Source organism: Tamandua tetradactyla, chromosome 3 (genome assembly GCF_023851605.1).
Source record: "Tamandua tetradactyla isolate mTamTet1 chromosome 3, mTamTet1.pri, whole genome shotgun sequence".
Lineage (NCBI taxonomy): Eukaryota > Metazoa > Chordata > Mammalia > Pilosa > Myrmecophagidae > Tamandua > Tamandua tetradactyla.
Window position 1 is genome coordinate 205,899,813 of NC_135329.1, and position 27,690 is coordinate 205,927,502.

The 27,690-nt window shown below is 34.2% G+C and overlaps 1 protein-coding gene across 20 annotated transcripts in view; it reads right to left on the minus strand.

The window, feature by feature from the left end:
- Positions 1-27,690, minus strand: part of TRIP12 (thyroid hormone receptor interactor 12) — a 188,393-nt gene that overhangs the window by 96,182 nt on the left and 64,521 nt on the right. For 13 of the 20 annotated variants that reach the window (XM_077155363.1, XM_077155362.1, XM_077155365.1 and 10 more), the window contains exons 3-4: positions 15,811-15,936; positions 14,215-15,017 (exon numbers count right to left, since the gene is read on the minus strand). In XM_077155363.1, the coding sequence (XP_077011478.1) occupies positions 14,215-15,017; positions 15,811-15,936 (929 nt within the window). The remainder of the gene's footprint in view (positions 1-14,214; positions 15,018-15,810; positions 15,937-27,690) is intronic. The other 7 variants (XM_077155376.1, XM_077155373.1, XM_077155379.1 and 4 more) reach the window with 2 other exon arrangements.

A 27,690-nucleotide genomic window follows, 5' to 3' on the forward strand; every position in this document is an offset into this window, starting at 1 on the left:
TTCAACTTTGTCTTCAGGTTGATTTTCTACACAGCAAACTGTCAGAACAACTTGATGTGATCACTAATCGATGCCTAACCTGATACCCTAAACCACTCTCTCTTAACCTTGACACCCACCTTGGTGACCTGAGAGACTGAAAAGAAAGGTGAATAGATAAATAAAGCTAGCCTATTATGTCCAGGTAATTAGTGACACAGGTTTAATATTTAAAATTCTTTTTCAGAAAATTTTAAACTATACTTTTCTACCATCTGAATTGTGTGAAAAATTTAAAAAGACTAAATAAAGAACTGTTTGGAAAGAAAAAAAGAAATCACCACAACAGCATTACATTACCTTAAAGCACTCCAAACACAAAGTGCTTTTACTTACAATAAAGCACTTTAAAATCCTTGTTATTATTGTCACTCATATTTTGCTTATTAGTTCATATAAAATTAGAGTGTCTTTCTACATGCCATGCTATGTAATGGATAGGAATTCAAATTATTCCATTTATTTAGTACCATTCAAAATAAAGCATTCAACTTAAATGTCCCGTGGGTACAACTATAGTCACTGATTAGAGGTGACAGTATACTTCTTAACCAAGCTTCTTTATCCTTTCTCTGTTCACACCCTAAAACAGGCTTTGGTGTTAAACTTTTTTTTTCAAACTTCATTCAAGTGTAATTTACAAGTGACAAAATGTACTTATTTTATGTGTATAGTGAAATAAGTTTTAATAAACGTCATTCACCCAAGTGAACACCACCACAATCAAGGCATATATAACATTTTCATCACTCCAAAAAGTTCCCTTGTACCCCTTTGCAGATATCTCCTCCCCAGCACTTCATGCCTCTGGCAACTGCTGATACATTCTTGGTGTCAAATTCTCAAAGAACCAAACTAAACTACAGAAAAATAGGGCAAAGAAGAACCAAATGGAATGGTTAGAAAATATTTATAACTATTTTCATAATCACATCACAATTCAAAATGACTGCTAGGCTAATGTGTCACAACTCCATCTAGTTCGATAAACTAAGAGAGATAACCCCAAACACTTTGTTGTCTGAAAGACAAATCCATGGTAAAGGAGCTAAGTATAATGCTGTCTATGGAAAAGAGGTATCACTGTATTTGTAACATCACCTAAGGCCAGGATTGGAGACAACTAGCTTGTATGTATCTCTGCTCAAAATATTGGAAGAAAGAACCCTAGATGCAGTAAATGGTTAACATCTTAACACTTCTGAACAAACCAAGTCAAACCTTGTTGAACAATCCTTCAAAAAGTCTGAAACATTTTCTCAAGATGAAGTAGTTAAGTAGAAAACTTGCTTGAAGATGGAGATAATTTAAAATGAACTGAAATGTGTTTTCTTGCACAGTACAGGTCAAGTGAGGAGTATTTCCACAGAAGAGGGAACATGGTATATATAAAACCTACAACCTACTAAGAACTAATTAAAACACGCATACAATACACACATGCTCACACCTGTTTCTCAGGTGTCTAATGCAGCAAAACTGCATTTATCATTTATTTTTAATGATACCTCTTTGAGAGAATGAACTAGAATATCACTAGTCAGATTAACAATTAATTTTCAACTAGAAAGACTTTGTGTTAGGTATGAGAATGTATGTACTGGTTCCTACAAATAAATTCTTAGCAGCGTTATTCCTCCAGATAAAAGTGAAACTGGCAGTGAATACTGTTCTTAAAATCTTAAGTGATTCTTCTTCTGTATTTCAGACCTGTCTTTTTTGTTTTTAATACCTAACCAAAAACTGATTTGCTTAAGTCCAGGGTCTCATCTTTTAAAAAATGAGCTCTTTTGCAAAAGTATGACTTCTGAAATGTGTAATAATTAAACCTCTTATGACGCCAATGATAAACTTGGATTTTTAACATACATAACAATATTTAATAGATAAAAATAAAATCACAGATGGAAAGCTGACAACACTTTAAATATTTTACTTTTTGCATAAAATGTATAAAATGTTCCTTATGCATAAAATGATTAAAATGTTCTTAGGCCCCTTCCAATTATATGACTGATTTCTCTTTTCTATTTGAAATTTTAAAAAGTATTTATTATATTACACCATTGTAAAATTATTCTGATTTTGCCACTGTGCAAGAGAAATGAGAATGAGAAAATGATCTACATACTTAAGAGTTATCAAAAGATGAACAGTAACAATACTGGAAATGTATAGTTTAAATCTCAACTGTGTTAAATTCAAAAGAGTATGAGTGTGGAATCATTATACTGATTTTTTTTTTAGCCTCCAGTACCTTAGAAAGCAGCTAGAAATAAAAACCTAAAATTGTGGAACTGCAACCCATACCAAACTCAAATCTGTTCTACAATTAATTGATGCTATGTACTTGGAAATTCATTGCTTTATTTATGTTATTTAAAGAGAAGGAAGAGTATAATAGAGAAGACTGGATTTAACAAATCAGTATGACTACTGAATCATTATACTGATATTTCTGTTGGTCTCCAGCATCTTGGAGCAGCTAGAAAAACGAAAAATCATGGAACTGTAACCCATACCAAATTTTAAAATTTGTTCTACAACTACTTGTTAAAATGTACTTGGTTCTCTCCTGCCATGCCAGAGATCCAGGTTCAATTCCCAGTGCCTGCCCAGGACAAAAAAAAAACCACTTGGAAATTAATTGCTTTTTTGTACATATGCTATATTTCACAATTTTAAAAAAATGTTAATTATGTCAAATTACTTAAAAGGTAGCAAGAGGCAACAGGACACGTGTTCACTGCGATGTTTATTTTATATGACCTGTCTGTTAGAGGTATAATAATCTTTTATATGACACATACACATATCAGACCGATACATATCCCTACATTGAAAATGTAGCCCCCAAATGATAAGCTATTCTGGTAATGCAATAATTGAGTAAACTTTCCAATCTCTTAATGATTTCTTCTGTTACATAAGAAGTCAAAGCTAACAGGAATGTGAATGTACTGAGTAAAACTCTCTTAAAAAACAAGAAGGATGAACAGGTTAGGGTGAGTGAGCTAATATTTTTAATTAGTATAAAGTTACTCCATGTAAATACATGAATATTTTTATTCTGCAATGTATATATTCATTTTAAATTGATATTTTAAAATGATTGAATAGACACTTATTATTCTAACTCCAGCAACCCTTTTTTGAGAACCCTACTTTTATTTTTTAATCCTCTGGGAGCTATCTCCTACCCCTTCTTCATATGGTCCTGATGGAACTGTCCTTCATGGTACACTTCCACTATATGAGGGAGATCCTCATTGGCCCAACTATTTCCATCATATCCAATCACTGCTGTGCCCTCCCCTCTGCCAAAGTGATTCTTTCAAGGATAGGCATTACCTAAGGAAATTCAAGGACTTTCTTACTGGTTAATATAAAAATTATGGAATAGTTTTGGGGTTTTTTTGTTTTTTTTTTTTTTGCCTTATACTTCACAAGGCTTGGAACTGTTGGGGACCATCTTCATTTAAGCAGCTTGACCCAGCCAAGCCCGAAGCTCTTGTCTTTACCAGTTATATGGGCCAATTTCCTTTATCATTTAATTTTCATTAGAAATACATCACATATCACCAAAAATATCCTAAATATAAGCTATTATTGTACTAAATCTTTAGTCTATAGCAGGTAACAACAAACTGCAACCTGTAGGCCAAATCTGGCTGGCAGTCTGTTTTAGTATATTCCACAAACTAAGAATAGCTTTTCATTTTGAGTCATTAAAATAAGAAGAATGTGTGATAGAGACTGTATGTGGTCAGCAAAGCCTAAAATATTGTATACATAGCCTTTTACAGAAAATGTTTATCAACCCCCAGTCTAAAACAGACTGAACTATGAGGAAGAAAAGGAAAAAGACTCTGAAGACTTATCTAAATTCCAAAAACTAATTTAAAAAAAAAAATCTTGAAAACAAAATAAAGCTCCTTTATTTATTACCAGGAAAAACAAGACCTGAGCTAAACAGTATCTTAGGAATAAAAGTTTCAGTACTAATTCTAGAATTTTAGGTATCTTGATTTTATTTTACTTCTATTTTTGTCTTATTCCTATAAAGACAATAAATTTATCTTCATTTTTAAATGGAGTAGACGAATCACTATGAATAAGGTACAAAAGCCAAGACCTTAAACAAGGCTAGATATCTAGAAAATCACTATAATTCATTTATTTATAGCTATCAGAGGATAATTATAACTCATTTTTAAAACAGGAATCCCCAAATCATTTTTATGCATCAAAAAGCCATCATGGGACTGGCCACAGTGGCTCAGCAGGCAGAGTTCTTGCCTGCCAGGCCAGAGACCCGGGTTTGATTACCAATGGCCTGTCCATGCAAGAAAATAGACAAAAAGCCATCAAGTAACTACATTACAGTACCCATTTATTTATATGTCAGATTTCAAAAAGATTTTCAGAACCACTATTTCCTTCATACTTTGATACGTAAGAAGGCACCAGAGAACACAACTATTACTGCACACCAAGACTTTAATTTAGGAACATGCAACAGTGCATTCTGCTACTGGAAAAATTATAGCTAAGAAGACAATTATTTAAGAATGGATGTTTTTAGTAGCAATCCTGATTTCCTGCAGCCAGCCCACACACACGTGACACAAACAAAAGAATGGTGAGAACTTGATATTATTTGAATATTATTGTGTGTCTACTTTCAATTTGTACAGTTTTATTAATGGTTACTTTGTTAGAGCAAATTCACAAAATGGGATATTACTCGGTAACAACAAAGGTCAGGTTTTGCTGGTGACAGTGCACTAAATTCCAGTGGGTATTTTCTAAACCAAATATCTATTTCCTGTCCAATACACAGTTGTTTCACATATCGACTTGGCAAAATGAATTACAATACTAGAAATGTGCAAAAACATTTACCTTAGAATTATTTATAATAATGAGAAACTGGAAAGGAGTTAAACGTCCAGTAACAAGAAGTGGTTAAATAAACAGCAGCATAGAAATAAAAACTACAGCAACATAGTGTTAGTTAATGGAGGTGGGAATAAACTGATACTTTTATACTGCTGTTGGAAGTACAAATTCAAACATTTTCAGAGGCAATTCCAAATTATATATCAATATTTAAAGGAACATAACCAGTAAATTAACAGAGAAGAGCTAAAATTACAAAGCCATGATCAATTTTGAAAATTTAAAACAAAGAAATGTAAATGCCCATTAGGGAACGGGCTAAATTAAGGTACATCCACATGCAACATTAAAAATGATGTAACACTTTTTTCTAAAGGAAAACAGTCTGTTAGTGTTGAGATATAAAGCACTTTGGTTTCTTCACATATAAAATGCAGAAACTACCTCATTCTGTTGTGAAGATGAAATTTAATATATGTTCAGCGCTTAGAACAGAGTCTAGCACACAAGAGATACTCTAAATGAATGCCTGTTGTATTTGGCAAGATCCTACTTTTGAAAACTAGGTACATAGGCGTAGAAATCTCAAGTCTTGTATCTTTACCCATCCATACATTCAACTTCTGTTCCCTCATGAAACTTCATTAGAAGAATTTGAGGGAAATCCACAAGCATGGGAAAAATAAACGAGATGGCAACAACACAATTTTAGAAGCTGAAAAGCAGAAATAAATACCAGTGCAAAATGCAACCAAAAAGCCTTAAAGTAAAAACCTGAGGTAAGTACCAATCAGATTTCACTACAGGATCCCAAAAGGCTCGAGAACTGATGGTACTAGGTACCTATGGAACAGACCTGATGGGTTATAACTGAGGACTGATTTATAGGATGTTTATGGAACAATCAGATCCCCTCTTCCACTTGCACAGCTGGGTAAATGTCCTTCTCCCATCCCAGGCAAAACACTGGACCTTTTCTTTTACAAAGTATAAAACACAGGAATTTCTGGCTGAGGTACACAGTTACAAACAGATGCACCATACAAAAAAACGGTCGATGGCATGTAATAAGGTATACACAGTGGTCAACATATATACACCCTCTTCCCAGGCTTCTTGACCCAGTCTCCAGGAACCCTGGCAGTTAAAACTTCATATCTAGGAAGGAATTTGAAATTCTTTCCTGTGAAATTTAACCAGCCTAAGAAAAAAGATCTAAAAAATAATGATACAGGCAATTTCCCAACTAAATAACTCACCTGGATCACTAGACAGTGAATCTCGGTCAAACATCAGTCAACACTCTCAACTGAAACCTCAGAGTTCAAAATTAGATTTTTGGGCCTCCTAAACTTGAATATGAGGAGACAAGCAAGAATTATCAGGAATCTAAAGAAAGCTCCTAATGTGAAAGACAAAGACCAAAACCAAATCAGACAAAAAACAAAAAAACAAAAAACACCAACCATGTGGGAGAGTCTATGCAAGGAAAACTATCAATGTCCTCAAAAAAGAAATGCACCCATAAACCGAAGATTTTATTACCAAAAAAAAGGAAATGAGAACTGAGTAACTCCTTGAAAACTAAAAACAAGACAGCAAACATGAAACAATACAAAGGTCGGAAGTTGAAGCTGAAGAAATCTACCAGAAAAGAGAAAAAGGAAAGCAAGAGCAAAAAGATAGGAAGATCAAGACCATCCAAGGGGACCATCATTCAAAATAATAGGTGAGCCAGAAAGAGAAAAGAAACACATCTGTACAAGGAATACAATGGTTTGCCCAGGACTGTCCTGATTTTAGGGACCAAAGTCCTGATTCTCAGGAAACCCCTCAGGCCTGCAAAAACCAGGAATGTTGGCTTCCCTAATGAGGAATAAAAACAAACCCACAACAACGGGCAATATCATGACATTTCTAAAATGTGAAGGTAGAAATAATAATTAGCAGGTTTCGAGAAAAAATGCTCACATATACAACAGAAAAGAAATCAAAATGGTGCCAGTATTAGATATTCGTAAAGGAAAAAATTCCCAACCCAAAATTCTATATTCAACCTATGTGTCAACCACTTATCAAAAATAGCAAATACAAGATCTCTTCTACCAAAACAATACAGTAAACCAAGAAAGAAAACGGGATCCGGAAAAAGGAACTGAACTGAGAAACTGAAGAAAATTTTGAGGCTAAAAGCAGGTTAAAGAACCATCCAGGGGCCTCTTTTCTTCAAGATAATAAACCTGATGGATTATCTGTCGCATGTAGACAACTTGAGAAAAGATTCAGGTTATCAGTCAAGAGTATGGGGTTGAATAAAGTGATAGCTTCATAGAAAACTAAGGAAAAAATATTTTAATTATTAAACTCAAGGAAAACAAAAATGTGTAAAAAAGGAAATCATTCTACATTGTTGTAAATGATAATATAAATACTCAATACTGACGATGACTGGAAAATGGAAAGATGTATGTGCTTGCTGAGTGAAAGGGGTTGGGTTAGAAAATACTCATCTTCTGTAAAGAGAATGCAACAGTGGGCAAACTGAAAAAAAGAACAACACTGAGACATGTAAGCCCATAATTTAGAGACACAGAAATAAATATCAAAATAATCAGCTATGGGGCAAGGCAATGTAGCAGAAAGGCTATTTTAAAATAATAAATATAACTCCTTGACTCTGAGCTGCACGCAAGTTTATAAATAAGCTTTGATAAATATTAAAAAAGAAAAACCTGGCAGGACATACACCAAAGAAAGCGGTAGCCCTTGGTGATGGAATTAAAAATGAGCTGTATTTTAATTCTTTACACACTTAGGGCTTTTCTGGATTTTTCTTTTTTATAACAAATATTTTAGAATTGGCTGTCAAAACCATTATATAACATAAATAATGCAATATATAAATTATGTAAAAGAAGAGTAATAATATAAAAGGCAGTATTATAAAGGAGCAGTAGTTTAAAAGAAATTTTCACTAACATATGTAAGCTCAGTAAAATGTAATTTGGCTGAGTTACTCTTATTCTGAGTTGGTATACAAAAATACATAATATGTATTTCTGTGAATAAATAGCATGCTTTTAAAAAAAAGTAAAAATTTCTTAACAAAGAGGCTAATCATATTGGTTTCCATTCAATGCTTTTTTAAAAAAAATTAATTTGGCAGCAAATACTTTTTAATGTTTTAATTTTCAAAACCTTAAAAATATTAGATTCTTATTTGGCAATTTTCCAAAGTAATTACATATGGGAACTAGTAAAGTTCTAAATTACTGAATTATTTCTAAGCTTCCTTATAGCACAGAAATCTCTTAACACTCAAGTCTCTTCCTTTTAAGCTCCCCACCCAATACCTCACAAGGCTGAAACATAACTTCTTCAACTCAGCAGGGATGACCCTACAAAATCCATCTAGGTGAAAAATCAGATAAAAAAAAAACTTTTATCTTTTCCTGCTCAACTCATTCTTACTTTAGTTCTCCCTCCACGCAAAAAATTCAAAGGATCAAGTCTGAGACTGATGGAAAGAGCCCTAATCTGGGCAGAATTACCTTCCCAGAATTCGGCATCTGCCTGGTTCTTGTCTAGTTCTAATAATGGCCACAGGCTGCATGCAAGTCAGCAGCCGAGTATGAAACTCAAGCTGGAAATAAGCTGGTAGCTACTGCTGACTGTGTTATTAAGCATGTGCACATGATGTCTACTTTAAATAATGGAGAGTAAACTAATTCTACAAATAGACACATCAGACTGGAAATATAATGCCTTTAAATTTGTCTATAAATAAGTTCCATAGTTACCCAGAATTTTATCACAAAGTGCTTCCCATATTTCTATGCCTTCTCCTTACACTATCCAGACAATATAACTGGAAATAGTCAAGGTAGTTTAAAACCAACTTACATTAAAAGAAAGTAGACTAGAAAAGTGTATTTTGAAGCCACATTAGAAAAATAAAAATATTTTAAAAATTGTCTCACTACTGGTTTTAAATTATGCTACATAAATTTGCAAGAACATCTATTAACTTAAAAAACACACAGTTTCAAAATTTTCCTTATACATATTAAAAACTGTCACACAACACTATCCTCCCTGGGGTGCTCTCCAGACCTCTATCAATTGATTTAGATGACCTTTGCACTAGAGCTATTTTGACCAGTTGCAGATGGCAGGCAACCAACTTCATGAAGTCTACTGCTAAAGTAGTTATTTCAGTAGATCTCACGCCAGTCTTAGTTTCTAACCAGGAACTTTTTCATAGGCCTGTTAACAGTTGCTGAAACAGCATGTTGGGATAGTTCTTCCTGTTTCAGTGCCCAGACTAAATGCATTATATCATTTCCCAAAGTGTTTTCCACAGGTCACTGCTGTCTTAATAGCAGGTGGTGAAATAAATTTGTGAAATATGGGGGTTACGCAAAAGTTCCTGCAAGACTTTCCACAATTTTCAATGTGTTCATGTATATCCTGAATCTCCCTAAGTAATCTGGCCAAGGGGAATGGTTTATGACAAAGCATTTTGTAGTACTACTATTACTAAAATTTCAAAAACATTTTCTTTTATCTTGAAGCTCTACTAACCAATCCTCTCAGCATGAGCCTTCAAATGAGAAAATACACAACATTCTAATTTATAGGTTTACTGATTCCTAAAGTGGCAAGAAAACAAGACATTCAGGGGAAAAACTAAACCTAATTTGGACTCTTTTCTATCTCACAAAGTAGCCTACGTATTTCTTAGATAATTATACTTTCTTCTCCCCTGAGAGTCTCATACTAACCAGGAATCCATTTCTCAATTTCTGCCCCTTGAATCTAATTCTGCCATCTCAATCAATGCAAAAACAGGAAGAAAAAAAAACTAATTCCTGGTACATACAAAAGTTCTCCAAATACATGATAATGGCACTTTAATTTTATAAAGTTATTTTCGCAAACATTCTTTCACTTATGCTTCACAAGAATGAACATTACCATCTTACAAATTAGGAATCTGGGATTAATTAGGTTGATATCATAACTATAGTTAAAACATTAGGAGATAACAGAATTTTAAATATGAGTCTTCCAAATCTAATATTCAGGGATCTCTCCCTAAAATACTTTTACCTGAAACCCAGAGTTGATCATAAGAAATCTCATTTTGTCCCTCTCTTTGTAGTATTACCCAGCACTGCCAATTCTATTGTAGTATTACTTCTGGGTTAAGCTCTTTCCTAAAGTGACACATTTAATAATGCCTAAAATTTACCCCACCCTGCCTGACTTCAAGGAGGCTTTCCAGATTTAGCCCACCCCAATCTCTCAGTCTTAAGCACCCCATTGTTGAGACAGCTCTCTGGAATCAGATGGCCTGAGTTTGACCCTTGGCTCTATCATGTCTCAGATACTTGATTTTGCAAAATTCACTTGACAACTGACCCTGAGTTTCCTTACCCATGACATAAAAATAATAATACTTGCGACAAAGGGGTATTGAGGAGTAAATGCAATAATCCACAGAAAGTATTTAGAACTGTTGTCAGGTACTTGCAAGCACATTAAATATTTGCTGCATTTTTAAAATTTTGATTTTTACAAAGACTCCCCCTATTATTCCATTTTGAAATGTTTTTCACTTATGAAAGGAATAATGGTGTGATATAGCTCTCCAGATTCACAGTGTAACTCATCAAAACGAGTAAAGAAGGAACAAGTAAAATGTTATCACCCCTAGACTATTAACATCTCTAAATGACCTAATTATGTACATTAGAACAGTAAAACACACAGAAAACTAACAAGGGTAAAAAATAAGTAGCACAGTCAAGAAAGCAAAAGCTTCAAAGTCAGTATACCAAATCTTCGAATTCTAACACTCTCACTTACAAGCCTAAAATAAGTTTCCTTAACATATTAAAGCACCATTATTTTGAAAATTAAATGCAAATAATACACAAAATGCCTAAATGCTAAACAAATGATGGTTCCCTTTTCTTGTTAACGGTTGAAGCTATAATTAGTGCTTAAGACTAAAGCAGTGGCAGTGATTATGGAAAAGCAATATTAGTGATAATAAAACACAAGGATTTTGTGTTAAGTGAAGAAAATAATTAATAAATGAGTTTTAAAATACCAAGTGAGTTTGTGACCATGCGCAGAGTGGGTTTAACAGTACAGTGAACTGGTATTATTATGGCAGAGTAACTGCATCAGAACTCTCAGCTTACAACCAAGGAAACCCCATTGATTAGCCACTGGTTGGGTCAAGTTATCTTTTAAAAACCATGTTAACAGGAACTGTAAGAAAAAAAAGGTGATCCCTTAGAAGAGTCCAGTGCAAGAAACTCAAGTACAATCTGCTATCACATGGCCATGGAACCTTCCTAAAAATAAGAAACCGAAAAAGAAGAATTCTTTGAGTGAGGTAAACAGGAAGGCAGAAACGGGAGGGGTGAATCCCATGGAACCTGCTGTCAACTCAACCTGGTCCATCACATAGCTACTACAATGGAGACACACATATACACACAGACCCATATGTGCACACAGATACACACAGGAAATCTCAGATCTACTTCATTTAAAAGCAGGTATGAAAGGCAGTATATAAAAGCTGACATCAGTAACTACAACCGTCAAAAAAAGACTAGCAGAACCAATGGACAATTCTGCCTTTTATTTTCTCTCGCATTCAAGAAACCCATCTAGCTAAATTTAATCTAAAATTTTAACTTTAGGATTATACAGATATAGTGCATATCAAATAAAACAATGTTCCACAATCTAAGAGTAAAATATGTTATCCTTACAATAACCCTATGATACAGGTTAAGCCTAAGATTTCATTTAGTGTCTGTTAGTATTCTTGTCAAAGTTCAGCTAAAATTCAATCCACCAAAAGTAGTTAGATTGTAAGGTTAAATTTAAGAGAGCTAAGAAACTCCAAAACCAGTACTATTACAGACTAACTCAGGTATCTCACGAATTCAGCCACTTTCTTCATAAAATCAAGAAAGTTCTAGCCTTATCAAAATGTGGATGTGAAATTCAAAATTTCTGAGTATTCCAAAAGAGAAAAGTTAGTCAAAAACAAGCTTCCTGTGAGTCCCAGCCCTGGCACTGTGGGATCAACAATGCCATCCTGACCAAAAAGGGGAGAAGTTTAACAAATAAGGTATCAGTAGCTGAGAGTTCAAACAGAGTCGAGAGGCTCCTTTCAAGGTCACTTTTACAAAAGAAAGCCTCAGTTAGGCATTGCTACCTACCATAACTTGCCATACCCCAACCAAAGCTATTTCTGCCAATCCTAAAGAACACCTAGGGCAATATATAAGACTTTACAAAGATTCTATGCACTAGTGTAACTTTCCAAAAAGCTACAACCTCCAGATGGGTCCCTGGACCAGGTAAGTCCTGAAACCTAAAGAGGCCAGCCTTTCCAGAACATCAGCTAGTTCCATTTCCCTACCTCATATTATTTACGGCCCCTTCTAAAACATGAATAAATTAGGACACAGCCCAAATACCCCTAAAGAGCGGGAGAAAGAGCAAAGTTGATAGTGGAGTTATACAGAGAAGGTATGCTTTAACAAACAAGCATGATTGCTGAATCATTATATTAGTATTTCTTTTAGTCTCTAGTATGTATCCTCCAGCATCTAGAAGTAAAAACCTAAAATTGTGGAACCGTAACCCATACCAAACTCTGAAATCTGTTCTACAACTAACTGTGGTGCTGTGCTTTGAAAATTATTGCTTCGTATGTATTTTACTTTTCACAAAAAAGAAAAAAAAAGTTGATTGTGATGATAAAAAGAATATTTATTCCTTCTAGCCACCAATGTTCTAGAGCAGCTAGAAGGAAAACTCTGAGACAATGGTATGGCAGCCCATGACAAACTCTGGGATCTGTTCTGTAACTACCTGTTGAGGAGAGATTTGAAAACTACTGCTTTTTTCTTTGCTTTGTACATATATTATACAGTAAAAACAAACATATCCTTGTGACCCAAATGTAATAACCACCAGTGTTTGATAACAAAGAACTTAATAAACCCTCTTCATTTCAAAAAAAAAAAAGCAAGCTTCCTGATTAAATATTACAAAGAGTAAAGGCTTAAAAAAAATTGTGGGTGGGCGGGCAACGGTGGCTCAATGGCAGAGTTCTTGGGAGACCTGGGTTCGATTCCAGGTGCCTGCCCTTGCAAAAAAAATTGTGGGTAAGTGTTGTATTATTTTCTGTATTTGTCCTTTTCATACTTCTCAAAGTAGAAAAAGAAAAGAACTTTAGCATTGCAGCAATCACGTAACTGAAGAGGGACTACACCAATTCTAATTAGTTCTAATACAATGAACATGCAGCTCCCTCAAGAAGTCTTTCAGAGAAGAGAAGGAGCAAAGTATCTCAAGATCCCAAGTCTGGCTCACAAAGGAATGTACATATAACTATATGTCCCACATCCTGTTTTTTATTTCTCTATTTGAATACATTAATCTCAAACAGTTCTTTCCACCACTATAAGCTTCAAGAGTATAACGTTCTTTTCCATTTACCTAGGACCCAAAGCTAAGTGTACTCGGTTCTATAATATTCATCTTTAGACTAAGTGTCTTAAAGGCCATAAAATACTACCTGTGAAGAAGGTTTCGTTTATATTAGGGTATACTTACTCTAATAATTTAGCTCAGGGTTTGCATTTTTTGAGAACTTAAATATTTATATATATATATGATACCAAAAAAAGTACAGATGGTGTTACACATTTCCGATTTTGCCCAAGAACAACTATATTTCTTAATTTTTATTTCTGATACAAAAGAAAGCTCAACTTTAAGTGTTTTAAACATGATCATGGTGATGAATACACAACCTTGTGATGATATTATAAGCAAGCCACTGACTGATTGTATACCATATATGAATTGTATGTTTTATGTGAAGATTTCTCAATAAAAATATTATAAGAAAAAAAACAACTCTAGCTGCATTCGGATTCTAGGAAACAATATCCTTGATGCTGCAAGGGTAAAGAAAGATATAGACACTAAAGCATGATGGCTTAGTAATAACAGGAAGGAAGCATTCCTCAGCTGTCTTTATAAAACTAAATGTAGTATCAATTATTACGTACTGATATGTACAAGAAAAGAAATAAACCTAGACTGCCTCAGATGAAAGAAAATGTGACTACATTTAAGAAAGCAAAATTGCTTTTTGACAAATCAAAAATAATTTTCTTTAACTAAAAAAAATAAAATAAAATAAAAATGATCTTTCCAAAAACTTACTTGCTAATTTGGCCTGTAATCCAGAAGGTCCAGGTTTTGATGTCTCTGATTTAGAAGACCCTGGAAGAGACAGTTTTGTTTTAGGAAGGCTAACTTTAGGGCTGAAACGAGCAGCCCAATCAAATTTTGAAGAGCCACCAGTTTTACTCTGTTCCTTTTCCCTGCTACTTCTTCTGGGACTGGGACTGGATGCTGAACGCGAACGCCTGGCCTTGTTCTGGTCTTTTCCTTGTTTCACCCTGGCACCTGGTGGTACAGTGGAGGAGGCCGAGGCTACAGCAGAAGACGAGGAAGAGGTAGAGGCAGCAGAAGAAGAATCAATGATGGTGCTACACCCAGCTTTGGCTGAGGTGGCTGATTTTGAAGCCAGCTTGGTAGGTTTTGCAGATTTCTCTTCGGCACCAGTTGATTCAGTCACAGAACCACTTTTTATACAAGAACTCTCTGTCCTCTTTCTTTTCTGGCTCCGTGAACTACCAGGGACCCCACTCTTTCTGGTATGTGCCTTGCTCGTAGATGGCGATTGTGCAGATTTCAGTTGTTGTTCCTGGTCTAAATGTCTCTTCTTTGACTTACTATGTGGCTTATTCGTTTCTGAGGGAGATTCAGTATGCTGAAGTGCTTTTGGTTTTTTGGCAGAGCTAGGAGAATTGGTCCTGTTGGAGCCTGGACTAGCACTGCGTTTCACTCCTCGAGAATTGTCTTTCTTAGGCACCTGCCCCGTTTTTTGCCTTTCTGGAGTATTGGCTCTGTCTGGGTCCTCTGGTTGTGGAACTATGACAGCAGATGATGAACTGCAGCTTCTAAGAGATTAGATAAGAGTAGAGTTATTATCAGGTTGTCATCACTAAACACATCACCATCACGTAATGTTCATTTCCTAACCTCTTAAATTTCTAGAAATGCTTAAAAAAAAAAAAAAGTACAAAAATTTTAAACAGGTTTTGAAATGGCTCAAATTTGTAGGGGTGGGAGAAAGCAGGTATGATTTTGAATGATAAAATACTTGATTAGAAGAGTATTCTTCAGCCCAAACACTACTGATGCTAACATTCCCAGTTACTAATTACGGATTAAGATGATAAGAAAAAGAGGCTTAAGTAGTTTAGAACCAATTGAAACTAGAACATTGAAACACTATTCACAAATATAAGGGCTTTGTCAGAGCTTAGAATAAATAAGCATTAAAATACGTACTTTCAAACTGAATATGCGAACTTTTTATATTATACTGCTCAAATTTTCACAGTTATTTTCCTCTCCAAAGACTCCAATCAATTAGATCTTAGGAAATCGACCTGAATTATGGCTTTCACAACAAAAACTAAGGAAAAAGGCATTTTAATGCCTATAATAGTTTGTATTAAATAAAGCAGGAAGCTCACAGCTCTCTAATCAAGGAAAAAATTGTGGAGGGCATATTGCATTGACATCACTGCAAAAGCAATATACTGCTAACCTTAAAAGTTATTCTCAGGGAAAAATAAAAACATGTATCATAATATTTTGGGATAACCTAGTAAATTTTAATATTATGCAATGATTCAAATGCAAATAGTTTCACCTTGAAAATGCATAAGCAATGTGAAAATTTACCTTTTAGAAAGGTGTCCCCTTGACAGTTCAGAAGTAGTATTAGACTGCACTTTGGGTGCCTTAGAATTAGATTTTCTACTCTCAGGAGGGCTATATCCCTTATGTTTTGCCTGCCCTAAATGTGACCTGTCAGCAGAAAATCAAAACAGAAATCTATCAGGAAAATGAGATGCAAATACAATACTGAATGTGAAATATTTTTACATTAAGGGAAAAAGAAAAGAAATGCAACTTCCCATTTCTTGACTATTGGCGCTACCCTTTTCCCAAATACTTCTTAGAATTATTCTATCAAATAATCTGACAAAATGAACTGCCAGCCTCCTCAATACCAAGAGTTAAGATTTGTTATCATTGCCTGTTGTCATAACATGGAACTACAGTGTCTGAAGCAATAATGAATTTTTCAGCAATTTTTCTTGTAGACATTCAAATATGCTAAATTTTTACAAAAAACAAATCTAGACTACAGATGTAAACACCTTTTTTAATAGATAACGTGACTATAAGAACTCAAAGTTAACAGAAAAGACAATCTGTGATCTCCCACAATGATAGGGATTTCCAATTCGTACACTAAACTGCAGGTTAACACAGCAAATGTAGAAGCAGATGAACCAATTCTCAAGCCAATTTTATACAGAAAATCACTAGAAAGACTAAAAACAGTGAACAGACCTAGTAGAAATCAAAATAGTGATATTCGCTAAGAATTCAAAGTACTAATCAATATAAATTATACCAAAACCTAAAGAAGAATTTACCCCAAAATATTCCAAATACTTTAATACATTAATAATTGGTTAATTATTGGTTATTAATACATTAATAATTGATTAATGGAATAAACAGATTCCATTATTATTACTGGTATGATTGGGTTATATTAATACTAATATGCTAAAGAGCAAGTTTGAAGACCTGGAGAAGCTGCGTTTTCAGTTCTTAACTATTGCAATGGTTACATGAGATTTACATAAGCAACAAAGAAGCATGCACTAATATATATTCAGATAAGCTGTTATTATAGAGATAATAATTTAATAAATGCAATTCACAGTGAATTATGTAATTTTCAGTCAAAAGTCACCCTCCCCATGTAAATAACACAAAAGGAAGCATTTTAACGAGATCTTAACAACCATGATGCAAGTTTCATTAATACCAAAGTTGTTATAGGTTAAAACTTTTTTAAGGCTTTCATTCCTAATACCATAGGAACTAGAAACAAATCACTGAAAATCTCACAAAATGCTAATTCTAACTGAATTTGTATAGATACCATAAAAATTTTAATGATAATTTTATTTTTTTATTTTACTTTTTTTTCACATGGGCAGGCACCAGGAACAGAGCCCGGGTCTCTGGCATGCCAGGTGAGAACTCTGCCTGCTGAGCCACCGTGGCCCACCCAATGATAAAAATTCTAATGATACTGTTTCAACTATCTCTTTAAAGAAGATAAACATAGATTTTTCTTTTAGTGTCTTTATTGCTTCTTCCATTTTCCAAGAAAATTCAGTAATGGATTCATGAAAAAAAGATAAAAACATTAACTTCTCAGAAAAAAAGAAATATTTCCTGGATCCCTACCATCAATTTCAATTTTAAGGTTCTAATCTATGACAAAAGTAATAATACTTTCCAAAATTTATTAGAATAAATCAACTACTAAAAAACTAGGTGAGTGTGTAGTAAAGAATGTGGCCCAAAGAGGAGTCTGGCTTTAGCCACTGGTTTCTGGGAGGTAATCTATGTCACACCTGAGAGAGGAGGATCCTTGTTCAGGGCAAGGGTTGGTCACACCTGATAGTTCTTGGGTTAGGACTACTTGAGTTAGAAGGGCCAACAATGTGGCTTAGAGTGAAACTCTGGGTCACATGGTAGCACGTGACCTGGAGGCTGAGTTCAACCACCTGGGCAATCAATCATTCATGCCTACGTCACAGAACCCCAATAAAAATTCTAAACATTGAATCTCAAGTGAGCCTTTCCCAGTTGACAGCATGTGGTAGACACTATCATACATCAATGTCAAGGAAGTTGTACATTCTGGCTTCAATAGGAAAAGGACCACAGAATCTCCAAGTTTGGAATCCTCCTGGACTCTGCCTACGCACTTGGTTGATTTTCATCTTTATACTTTTCCTCTCAGTGAGTTTTATGAGTTCTAGTAAATTATCAAATCTGTGGTTGGTTTGGAACTCCCAAACTCACAACTGGTGTCAGAAGTTAGGGTGGTCTTGGGGACTATGCTTGCTAACTCTGCAGTTCCCCTTAAACCCCCAACTAATCTTCAAGTGTCTTAGTTGTCATTTTAGTAATGAAGTGTTTAAAGATACATATTTTCTCTGGGTGTAGTCAGGATGAACTAGTAAGGTCCATATACACTGTGATTTTGTTTTCATTTTTCCTAAATATTCTTCGATTATGGGCTGATTTTTGTTTTAACCTGTAAGTGTCTTATTAGAGAGAATTCCTAAGTGATTGCTTTTGTTGTTATATTTCTCATAATAGATTCAGAAATTATTTTAGAAAAGAGACAGTTAATTTTTCAAATCATGCTATAATTATTTAAAAAAAAACAAAGTGTCACACTCTGTTTTCCAGGGTACAGAATTTGACATCCATGGGTCTTTATAAATTATGTCATTTAGAACTTCTACCTTCTCATTTCAAGATTTGCTATATGCTGATTTCTAATTGAATCACACTTTCTACTTAATCTCATTTATTTTTTTAAATATCCCTTGCTGTAATCATTGATTATAATTTCAAAAATTAGCTTTATCCATTCAAAGCTAAGCAAATTGTGATAACGTACAAAAGTTAAAAATATTCAAATGTTAATGCCTAAAAAAATGTGTTATACTATACCCCTAAAATAAGTCTAATAACAACAAAAAAATTCATTGTTTGCCATCAGAAATTGACCAACATCAGTGTAATGTTAATCGGACTGTGGAGGTGCCAGTCAACTTCTTTAACCCTAATAAACTGTTCACTGATACTGAAACATAACTAACTTTATATCAACCTAAATCTATGCTTTCATTTCTCATGTCCTTACCAAAACCTTCAGTAAACGAAAGAATTTAGTGAAGAAATCCCAATATCAGACCCCCTAAAGTAAGTAATAACAAATCATCTGAGAAAACTGAGGCTGACAAAACTGGCTTAAATCCAAAAATGCACACATAGCTCTAATTCTACCTTTCCTAAAATTATTTTAAGTGTGACATTCTGAGGGCAGATTAAAAATTATATTTAAGAATATTATAAAATACTATTTATTATTGTTCTTTATCTATTTATTTAGCACAAGGATTGTCAAATATTTCTGTACACGGCCAGACAGCAACTATTTTTGGTTTCATGAGAGACTCTGAGTAGCACTGATACTAAACTCTGCTACAATAGTGCAAAAGTAGCCTCAGACAACGCATAAACAAACAGGCATGACTGTGTCCCAATCAAAGTTTTATTGACAAAAATAGGTGGTAAGTCAGATTTTCCATGGCCCTTAGTTTTCCAATCTCTGGTTAGCATACACAACCAAATGGAACCATGCAGCAAAAATATGGGACCCCTCCAAAGTGGGACTCTATTCAATACATCCATTCATAAGTTTTAATGATCAAAATGCTGCAAAGTAAATCTTTATAAAAGAGTGATATCCATATAGAATAGCCAATTAGAGTACAACAGTATTCAGAACTAAATGTTAAGTCTCGGATGCCTCCTTTTAGTCCATTTTACCAACTCCCTCATCTTAATGGATCCTCATATTCAACTTAATATCATAATCACTGAGATTTAGTAAACTTTGTTATAATGTCACAGTAAAATTCATGACACTCTTAAGTAGCACCAGAATATGAGTCTGTTTAGTACATTATAGCCCAAGGATATGTGTGTGTGTGTGTGTGTGTGTGTGTGTGTGTAAATAACAGAGAATGCATTCACAATCCTCAATAACATTATATAATACATAACATAATATGGATGTTCCTGAAGAAACATCACATTTTGCAAAGTCACCCTCTAAAAATAACAAGGCTAATGGTGAAAATAAGATTGGCCACAGAGCAATCAAACCTATGTCACTTTGTAATCAGAGTCCTAACAAAAACATCATTAATTTTAATAAAAGATTAAATCTCACTGACAATTATACCAATAATCAAATCACAGTTGGTCCATCCTTTAAAGTCTTATTTTGTACTTCCTGCTCAAAGGTAAATTTTTAAAGACACTTTCTTCTGAGAGAAGCTTCAACAAAATTAAAAATAGAATTCCAGGGTAGATATTCCTTATTATCATTTTCTTTCTTTATAAATAAAGGGGGTAAAGATTTCTGCTGCTTACGAGTTCAACACAACTGTAAGAGTACAAATTGTGGTGGCTATAGAAGCCATTAAAACTAGCTCTCTCTTGCACTAAATTATTTCCTTAAATCATTTCTGCAAGATTTTCAGGATTTTTTGTATGGTTTTCCTGGGTTACCAAACCTTCCTCTCTAATCGAAAGGGATGTCCCCTTTTCATATCTAAATATTAACAATGTAGTAGAATTGCTTACAAACCAACATTACTTCCACATTCTACTGACATCACTTCTCTATTTACCAACTGTATATGAATAATTCACACTAAAGAAACCTACACTGCAGCAGAGCAGCAGGACAGACTATAACCAATTCTGGGTTACGGGCTTTCCAGGTTGTGAATTTGAACAGTGTCAAATGTCTCTGCTGATTTTTAGATACACAGAACTGATTGTATTGTTCTAGATACTTTACTTTTACAGCTATTTTAGTAAAATCCTTGCCAGTCCAAAGGACTAAAAATCATCTCTAGTCCACAAGAGATCTAAAGGAGATACCAAAACTGTGTCAAAGAGCACATTCTTTTCTTTAGGTGAAATAAGGAATGTAGCTAGATACAAGTACCTAATTAATTCCTTATATTACACATATTCACAACTCAAATGCATGCACATATTATCAAATACAAATGGACTGGGGGTTTAACTACATCTCCAAAATTATGTTCGTATGTGTCTATGTTTATATATTTTATATACACTATTATGACACTATAACCTTCAAATGTTAAATGTTCAGTTTCTAATGCTATAAAATGCATGTTTTCAATAAGCTGATTTTCAGTTATCAAGGTGGACAATTTTAAACTCACTGCCTTCCTATAATATGTACTGTATGTATTGTCTTTCTATTTCAATCACAAAACTGAAACTGAATAATCTGACCAGTATTCTTATGTTTAGCTAAATGCTAGTACAAATGATTCTGTAATTTAGAGTAAAGAATTCCTTTTTACCTTTTAAAGCAGAGTGTGTTAGTAACAGAGATACTGGCCCTAAGGAGCAGTATAGAAACTTACGTTGGGGAATAGGGCTACAAATTGGCATTTAGCAGGTGTGGACTACAGATAGCAGGCAGAGTTCAAGAACAGTGAGACAATGAAGAACTGTTCCATGGCCCATACATTTCAAATAGCCTAATACATAATCATCTTATGAAAAAACCTGAAAATTTGGCAGTGACAGGTAAAAAAAACCTGCCTGCATTTCTCAGCTTAGATTTGTTTTGAATGATTTTAATGTATAGCAACATTTCCAGGATTATATATATTTATAATCACACAAAAGATTATATATATAAAACACAAAAGATTATATACATTTTTTGCAGCTTTACCAAGAGGTACGTATTATTTTGAAAAATAAAGTCTATGATGAAAATGTTGCTTATGGCATTTAAGTCTGTGCTACAGCTGTTACATTCAGTGAATATATATATATATATATATATATAGATGCAAGCATCTGAATTCTTCATTATATCACTGTGCCCAAGCATTCAACTACTGAGATTCATTACCTCATTATCAATTATTTTCCTTTTGTTTATCTTTATCTTGAGGAATTATCAGCACACTATATTGATGTTTCTAAATTGTGCTTAGGCAGGATTTTTGTAGGTTTCTTCATTTCAAAGCACTAAGGGGCATAATAATAGATTTTACATTATATGATATATATCATAGAGAAGGAATATTGGATCACTTAAGAGGTAAGAACTAAGCTACTTAGTTCAACAAAGTATTGGATATGCCAATTTTTCAATACATGCAAGTCACACTAAGGAATATAAATATTGATAACAGTCCAGTATTCAAAGAAATCACAGACTATAAAATAACTGTGTATCTATGATTTACCTTAGCTAATAGGTCAAAACTAGGCAAGGCTCCCTTGGAGTCCATTAGGATATTCCTGAAGTACCAAAAGAAATTTTTAAGATGGTCTCATGGTTAATATGGTATTCATACCAAAGTTCTCAAAAGCAGATATTATACATGACCAAGCAATTTACTTATCACTGACCACCGCTTAAATTGAAATTCAAGGTGGTTTGTTTGTTTGTCCAGAATGGTGTGATACTCTGATATATCTCAGACTAATTTGGGCAGTGAATAAAGTATCTGCAAGGTCCCCTTGGGGCACTATGGAGAAAAGAAGATATATTCAACCTCCCCATCGGCAGTTTCTGATATTCTTGCAGGCAATGGGACAACCAAATCAATGTGCCAAGCCCTGGATCTTGGGGTTCGCCCCTATGCTTATTCCTTTAAAGTATAGGTTAAGCCTATTTAAAATTATGGCTAAGAGTCACCCTCACAGAACCTCTTTTGTTTCTAAGATATGGCCTCTCTCTCTAAATCAACTCAGCAGTGAACTCACTGCCCTCCCCCACTACATGAGACATGACTCCCACTCCCAGGGGTATAAATCTCCCTGGCAACGTGCGGCAGAACTCCTGGAATAAGCCAGGACCCAGCATCATGGGACTGGGGAAGCCGTCTTGACCAAACGGGGGTGAGACAGAATAAAGTTTCAGTGGCTGAGAGATTTCAAACAGTCAAGGGGTTACCCTTGAGGCTATTCTTCTGCATTATATAGATATTGCTTTTTAGTTTATGGTATATTGGAGTGGCTGGAGGGAAGTACCTGAAACTGTTGAGCTGTGTCCTAAAGCCTTGATTCCTGAATACGACTGTATATAAAGATGTAACTTTTACAGTGTGACTGTATGATTATAAAAACTTTGTGTCTGATGCTTCTTTTATACAGGGTGTGGACAGATGAGTAAAAAAATATGAATAAATAAATAAATAATGGCGGGACAAGGGATAAAATTAATTGGGTAGTTAGAAACACTAGTGGTCAATGAGAAGGGGGGATAAGGGGTATGGGATGTATGAGTTTGTTTCTTTTTTATTCTTTTGATTTTTCTTTCGGAGTGATGCAAATGTTCTAAAAAATTACATTGTGATAAATACACAATGATGTGATGATATTGTGAAACACTGATTGTACACCATGTATAGACTGTATGTGTGAGAAGATGTGTCAATAAAAATATTTTTAAAAAAAAGATTAAGCTCAGGTATTGACTCCCTAAATCTACAACTTTCTAATTCAAATATGAGCAGTTTTTTTTTTTTGGATTTTATAAAGATAATTTATTAATTTACAAGACTATTTTTCAAGGCCATAAAATGACCAAACTAAGGCATCCAGAGAAAGATCTTTTTTCTTTTTTTTTTATTAATTAAAAAAAAATTAACTAACACAACATTTAGAAATCATTCCATTATATTAGCAGTTTTTGTCCATAATTTTCCTTAGAGTATTATAAAAATATTAGGAAATCAGAAAACATTAGAAATTAGAAAATACAAAAATGAAAACAAAAGGAGAAAAGGAAAATCAATAATAAAAAAGTTCCAAGCACCATTTGCTATAGGAAAAACTAGAAACCAAAATGTCATCAAAAGAAAACTGGCTATAATAAATGGCACATCCATACAAGGGAAAATTATACAGACATTAAAATGAATGAGTAACAAGCAAAAATACCTATGATATGTGAGTGAAAATAACAAACCACAATGTAAAATGACTCCACTCTTAAAATGAAAGAAATGACCCGAAATATAAATAAATAAAAATCTATCACAAGTGTGAACATCCTCTTATTCAAATCTTCCCATCTTTTAAGAGTCAGTTAAATTCTTCATCCTCTATAACCTCTTCATTATCTATAAGCTCTTCATTATCCCTAGAAACTTACAGGCTTACAGGATTCATGTCTATTTCCATCAGATTTATGTCAACTGTTTTCTAATGCATAAGTATTTAAAAGCTTCCTTAAGATTGTCTTATATTTCTCTAAATCCCTCTTCAGGAACTAGGACTGTAGTTTGTATACAATAAGTAAAAAAAAAATCAGCTGAATAAATTAAAAAGTTAATTTTCCTGTACAGTGGTAGAAAGGGAGATAACCACATACACCTCACTTCTTATGCCTTTATGTTCACTGTTTACCTTTGTTACAAAAGAAACACCAAGAAAAGAAAACATATTTTCCCTCCCTCAATTAGCAGAAAAATGTAAACTGGAGTTAAGAAGAGAACAATGAGAAAAAGCACCACTTTTTCTAATAGTAAGAATGCAAATTATAGGAAAAAAAATTTATGTGAAACGAGTTGGTGACCGTAAAAGACAAAATCCTTTGACCAAGCAATTTTATTTCTAGCAACCTATCCTTTAGCAGTATCTGAAATGAAAACACTTAAGAATAAGCAAAAAGCTTTTCCATGGCAACTATCCAAAATTGAAAAATAACCACGGAAAATATTACATACTGACTCTGAATTATGTGGACGTTTGTAAATTATTACCAAAAAATCATAATGAAGAAAATGCTTGTTAGGATGCTAGATGGAAAAAAAAAAAGCAGTATTTATAGTATAATCCTACATCCTAATTCGTATTTTGAAGACAAATAAAACTCAAAGTGTTAACTCATAGATTTATCTCTGGATGGTGCTTATTTTCTTCTACTTTTCTGCATCTCATTCCTTTGAAATAGTTTTCCAAGCAAAATGCAAGTCTACTTTCTTTGTAATGAATGCTGGTTCAAACATCCCAGCTCTCAAAATCTTAACAAAAAGCTGTAACAGGGCGAGCCATGGTGGCTCAGCAGGCAGAGTTCAAGTCTGCCATGCTGGAAACCTGGGTTCAATTTCCGGAGCCTACCCATGTAAAAACAAACAAATAAATAAAGAAGCTAGAACATACAATTCTGACAACTGGGTTTTTACTCAGTAACTAACAATTACTGAAAGTTTGCAGACAGAGTTTTTAATGGCAGGAGGGTACACTCAAGCATTTCTCCTCACACCATTCAACAATTTTTAATAAATTATAGACAAATGTGAAAATGGAACCAGAATAGAACTGAGAAAAAATACATATTCTTGGAATGAAGAAGGCAAAGGAAGAAAAACACAACCAAGGGTTGTGATGGTTGGATTCAGGAGTCAGTGTGGTTGTGATGTGTCCAATTGTCTGGTCAGGCAAGCACTGGCCTAACTATTGCTCAAGGTTTTTTCATGGCTGGCTGAGAAACCAGAAGGCCAGTTGATTAAATCACCAATCTGTTGACTCGTGCACATTTTGACTCGTGCGGCTGATTACATCTATAATCAACTAACTGTGCGTCTTCCACAAACGAGAGGATCCAGTTGGATCTGACCCAATCAGTTAGAGACTTTTATGGGAGAAGAGAATTTTCTCTGCTTCTTTAGCCAGGGAGCCTCTCCTTTGGAGTTTACAGACCCTTCATCATCAGAGTCGCCAGCCTCACAGCCTGCCCTACAGATTTTGGACTCTTGTGTCCCCACAGTTGAGTGAGACACTTTTATAAGTCTCGTATTTACAGGTATCTCCTGTTGCTTCTGTTTTTCTAGAGAACCCTAACTAATACAGGGGTGCATGGTTGGTGAAGTGGTAAAATGCTTGTCTGCCATGCAGGAGCCGCAGGTTTCATACACCCAAAAACAACAACAACAAAAAAACACACATTCAAAGAGTTGTTAGGCCTGATTTACTCATTTCAAAAAACTCCTATAAATTTAAATAGACCATAAAAAGTAATAAAACTAGAAAAAATATTTAACCATGTCAATGGGCTGATATCCTTTATATAAATAAAATAAAGGGCTCTAATAAAAGAACAAGCATCTCCAAAATTAAAAGAGACAACAACTTATAAAAATGGCTACATATAGGAAGATCTCCAACTCTGCAGTAGCCAAAGAACTGGTATCTTTAACCAAAGGAATCCTTTTCTTTATAAGCTTTCATTAAAAAAAAAAAAAAAGAGGTAGCTATTATCAACTAGAATTAGGAAAAACGGACACCCTCACAGAGTATAAGCTGGTTCAAAGTTTTTGAAGGACAGTTTGGCAATCTGCTAACTCTACAAAATATCTATAACCTTAGAGACTAAAAACACTTTCAGGATCTGAATGACAGTCAAATATAATTGGTATAGCAATACTTTTTAGAGGAGAAAATTGAGGGTGAAAACACTAGAGGCCCAAATATTTTAAATCATGTGCTTTCATATCAAAGAAAATTATGGAGGCATTTGAAATTTTTTCATGAAGAATGTTCAAAATTACAGAATATTCAAATCCAATGATATAAGCTGATTGGTAAAGAGTCTGGGAGGCTACTCTGGAAGTTGCTCTTATGCTTCAGTTAGACATTGCTACTTGCCGTAACTTGCCAAACCCCAACCGAAACCATTTCAGCCAATCCTAAAGAACATTAGGGCAATATATAAGATTCTGCAAAGTTTCCATGCACTAGGGTAACTTTTCAGAAACCTACAATCCCCAGATGGGTCCCTGGACCAAATAAGTCCTGAAACCTAGAGGGCACAGCCTCTCCAGAACATCAGATAGTTCCACCTCCTTGACAGTCCTTTCCAACATGTACTCATTTGGAAAAGTTCCACCTCCCTATTATCAACAGTCCCTTCCAACATGAAAAAGTTAGAATGGCCATAGCCCAAATACCCCCAAGGAGTGGGATAGCAAGATCAAAGGTGATGGTAGAGTTCTATAGAGAAGGTAGGGTTTAACAAATGAATATGATTGCTAAATCATTAAACTGGTATTTTTTTTAGTCTACAGTATCTTAGAGCAACTAGAAGTAAAAACCTAAAATTGTGGAATTGTAACCCATACCAAACTCTGAAATCTGTTCTACAACTAATTGTTGTACTGTGCTTTGAAATTTATTGCTTTTTTGTGTATGTTATTTTTCCACAAAAAAGAAGAAAAAAGTTGACTGAGATGATAAAAAATATATATATACTTATTCCTTCTAGCCTCCTATATTCTAGAGCAGATAGTATGGTAGCGTATGACAAACTCTGGGATCAGTCCTGTAACTATCTGTTGAAGAGTGCTTTAAAAACTATTGCTTTTTCTTTGCTTTGTATATATATCATACAATAAAAAAAAAATTTCTTAAAGCTAATTGGTACACTATCATCCTATTATTTGTATGTAGGAAGTATACATAAAGAAAAAGAAAAGGCAATAGAAAATACTAACTATGGTTTTTTCTGGGTGGTAGGCTTAAAACTACTTCAATTTTCCTGAAGTTGCCCAATTTTCTATTCTGAACATGCAATGTGCTTTTCTAACAAAAACAGTATCAAAGAATCAATCACTAAAGCAATCTGAAAGTTGCTAATAAAATTGAATATAATCCCAGCACTACTGTTTGAGGAAAACACACATGGTATAATGAAAACAGCATTGCATGGTCAAGACAGATGGGAAACCTACAAATACCTACACCAGAAGTGGGAAAGACTAGGAAGATCTCTGAGAGCAAGCCAACACAGAGAAGCAGGGGAAGAGAGGATTTCCGAAGGAAGAAAAAGAACAGAAAAGAGAGGAACAGATCAGGTATAGTCCAAAAAAATTA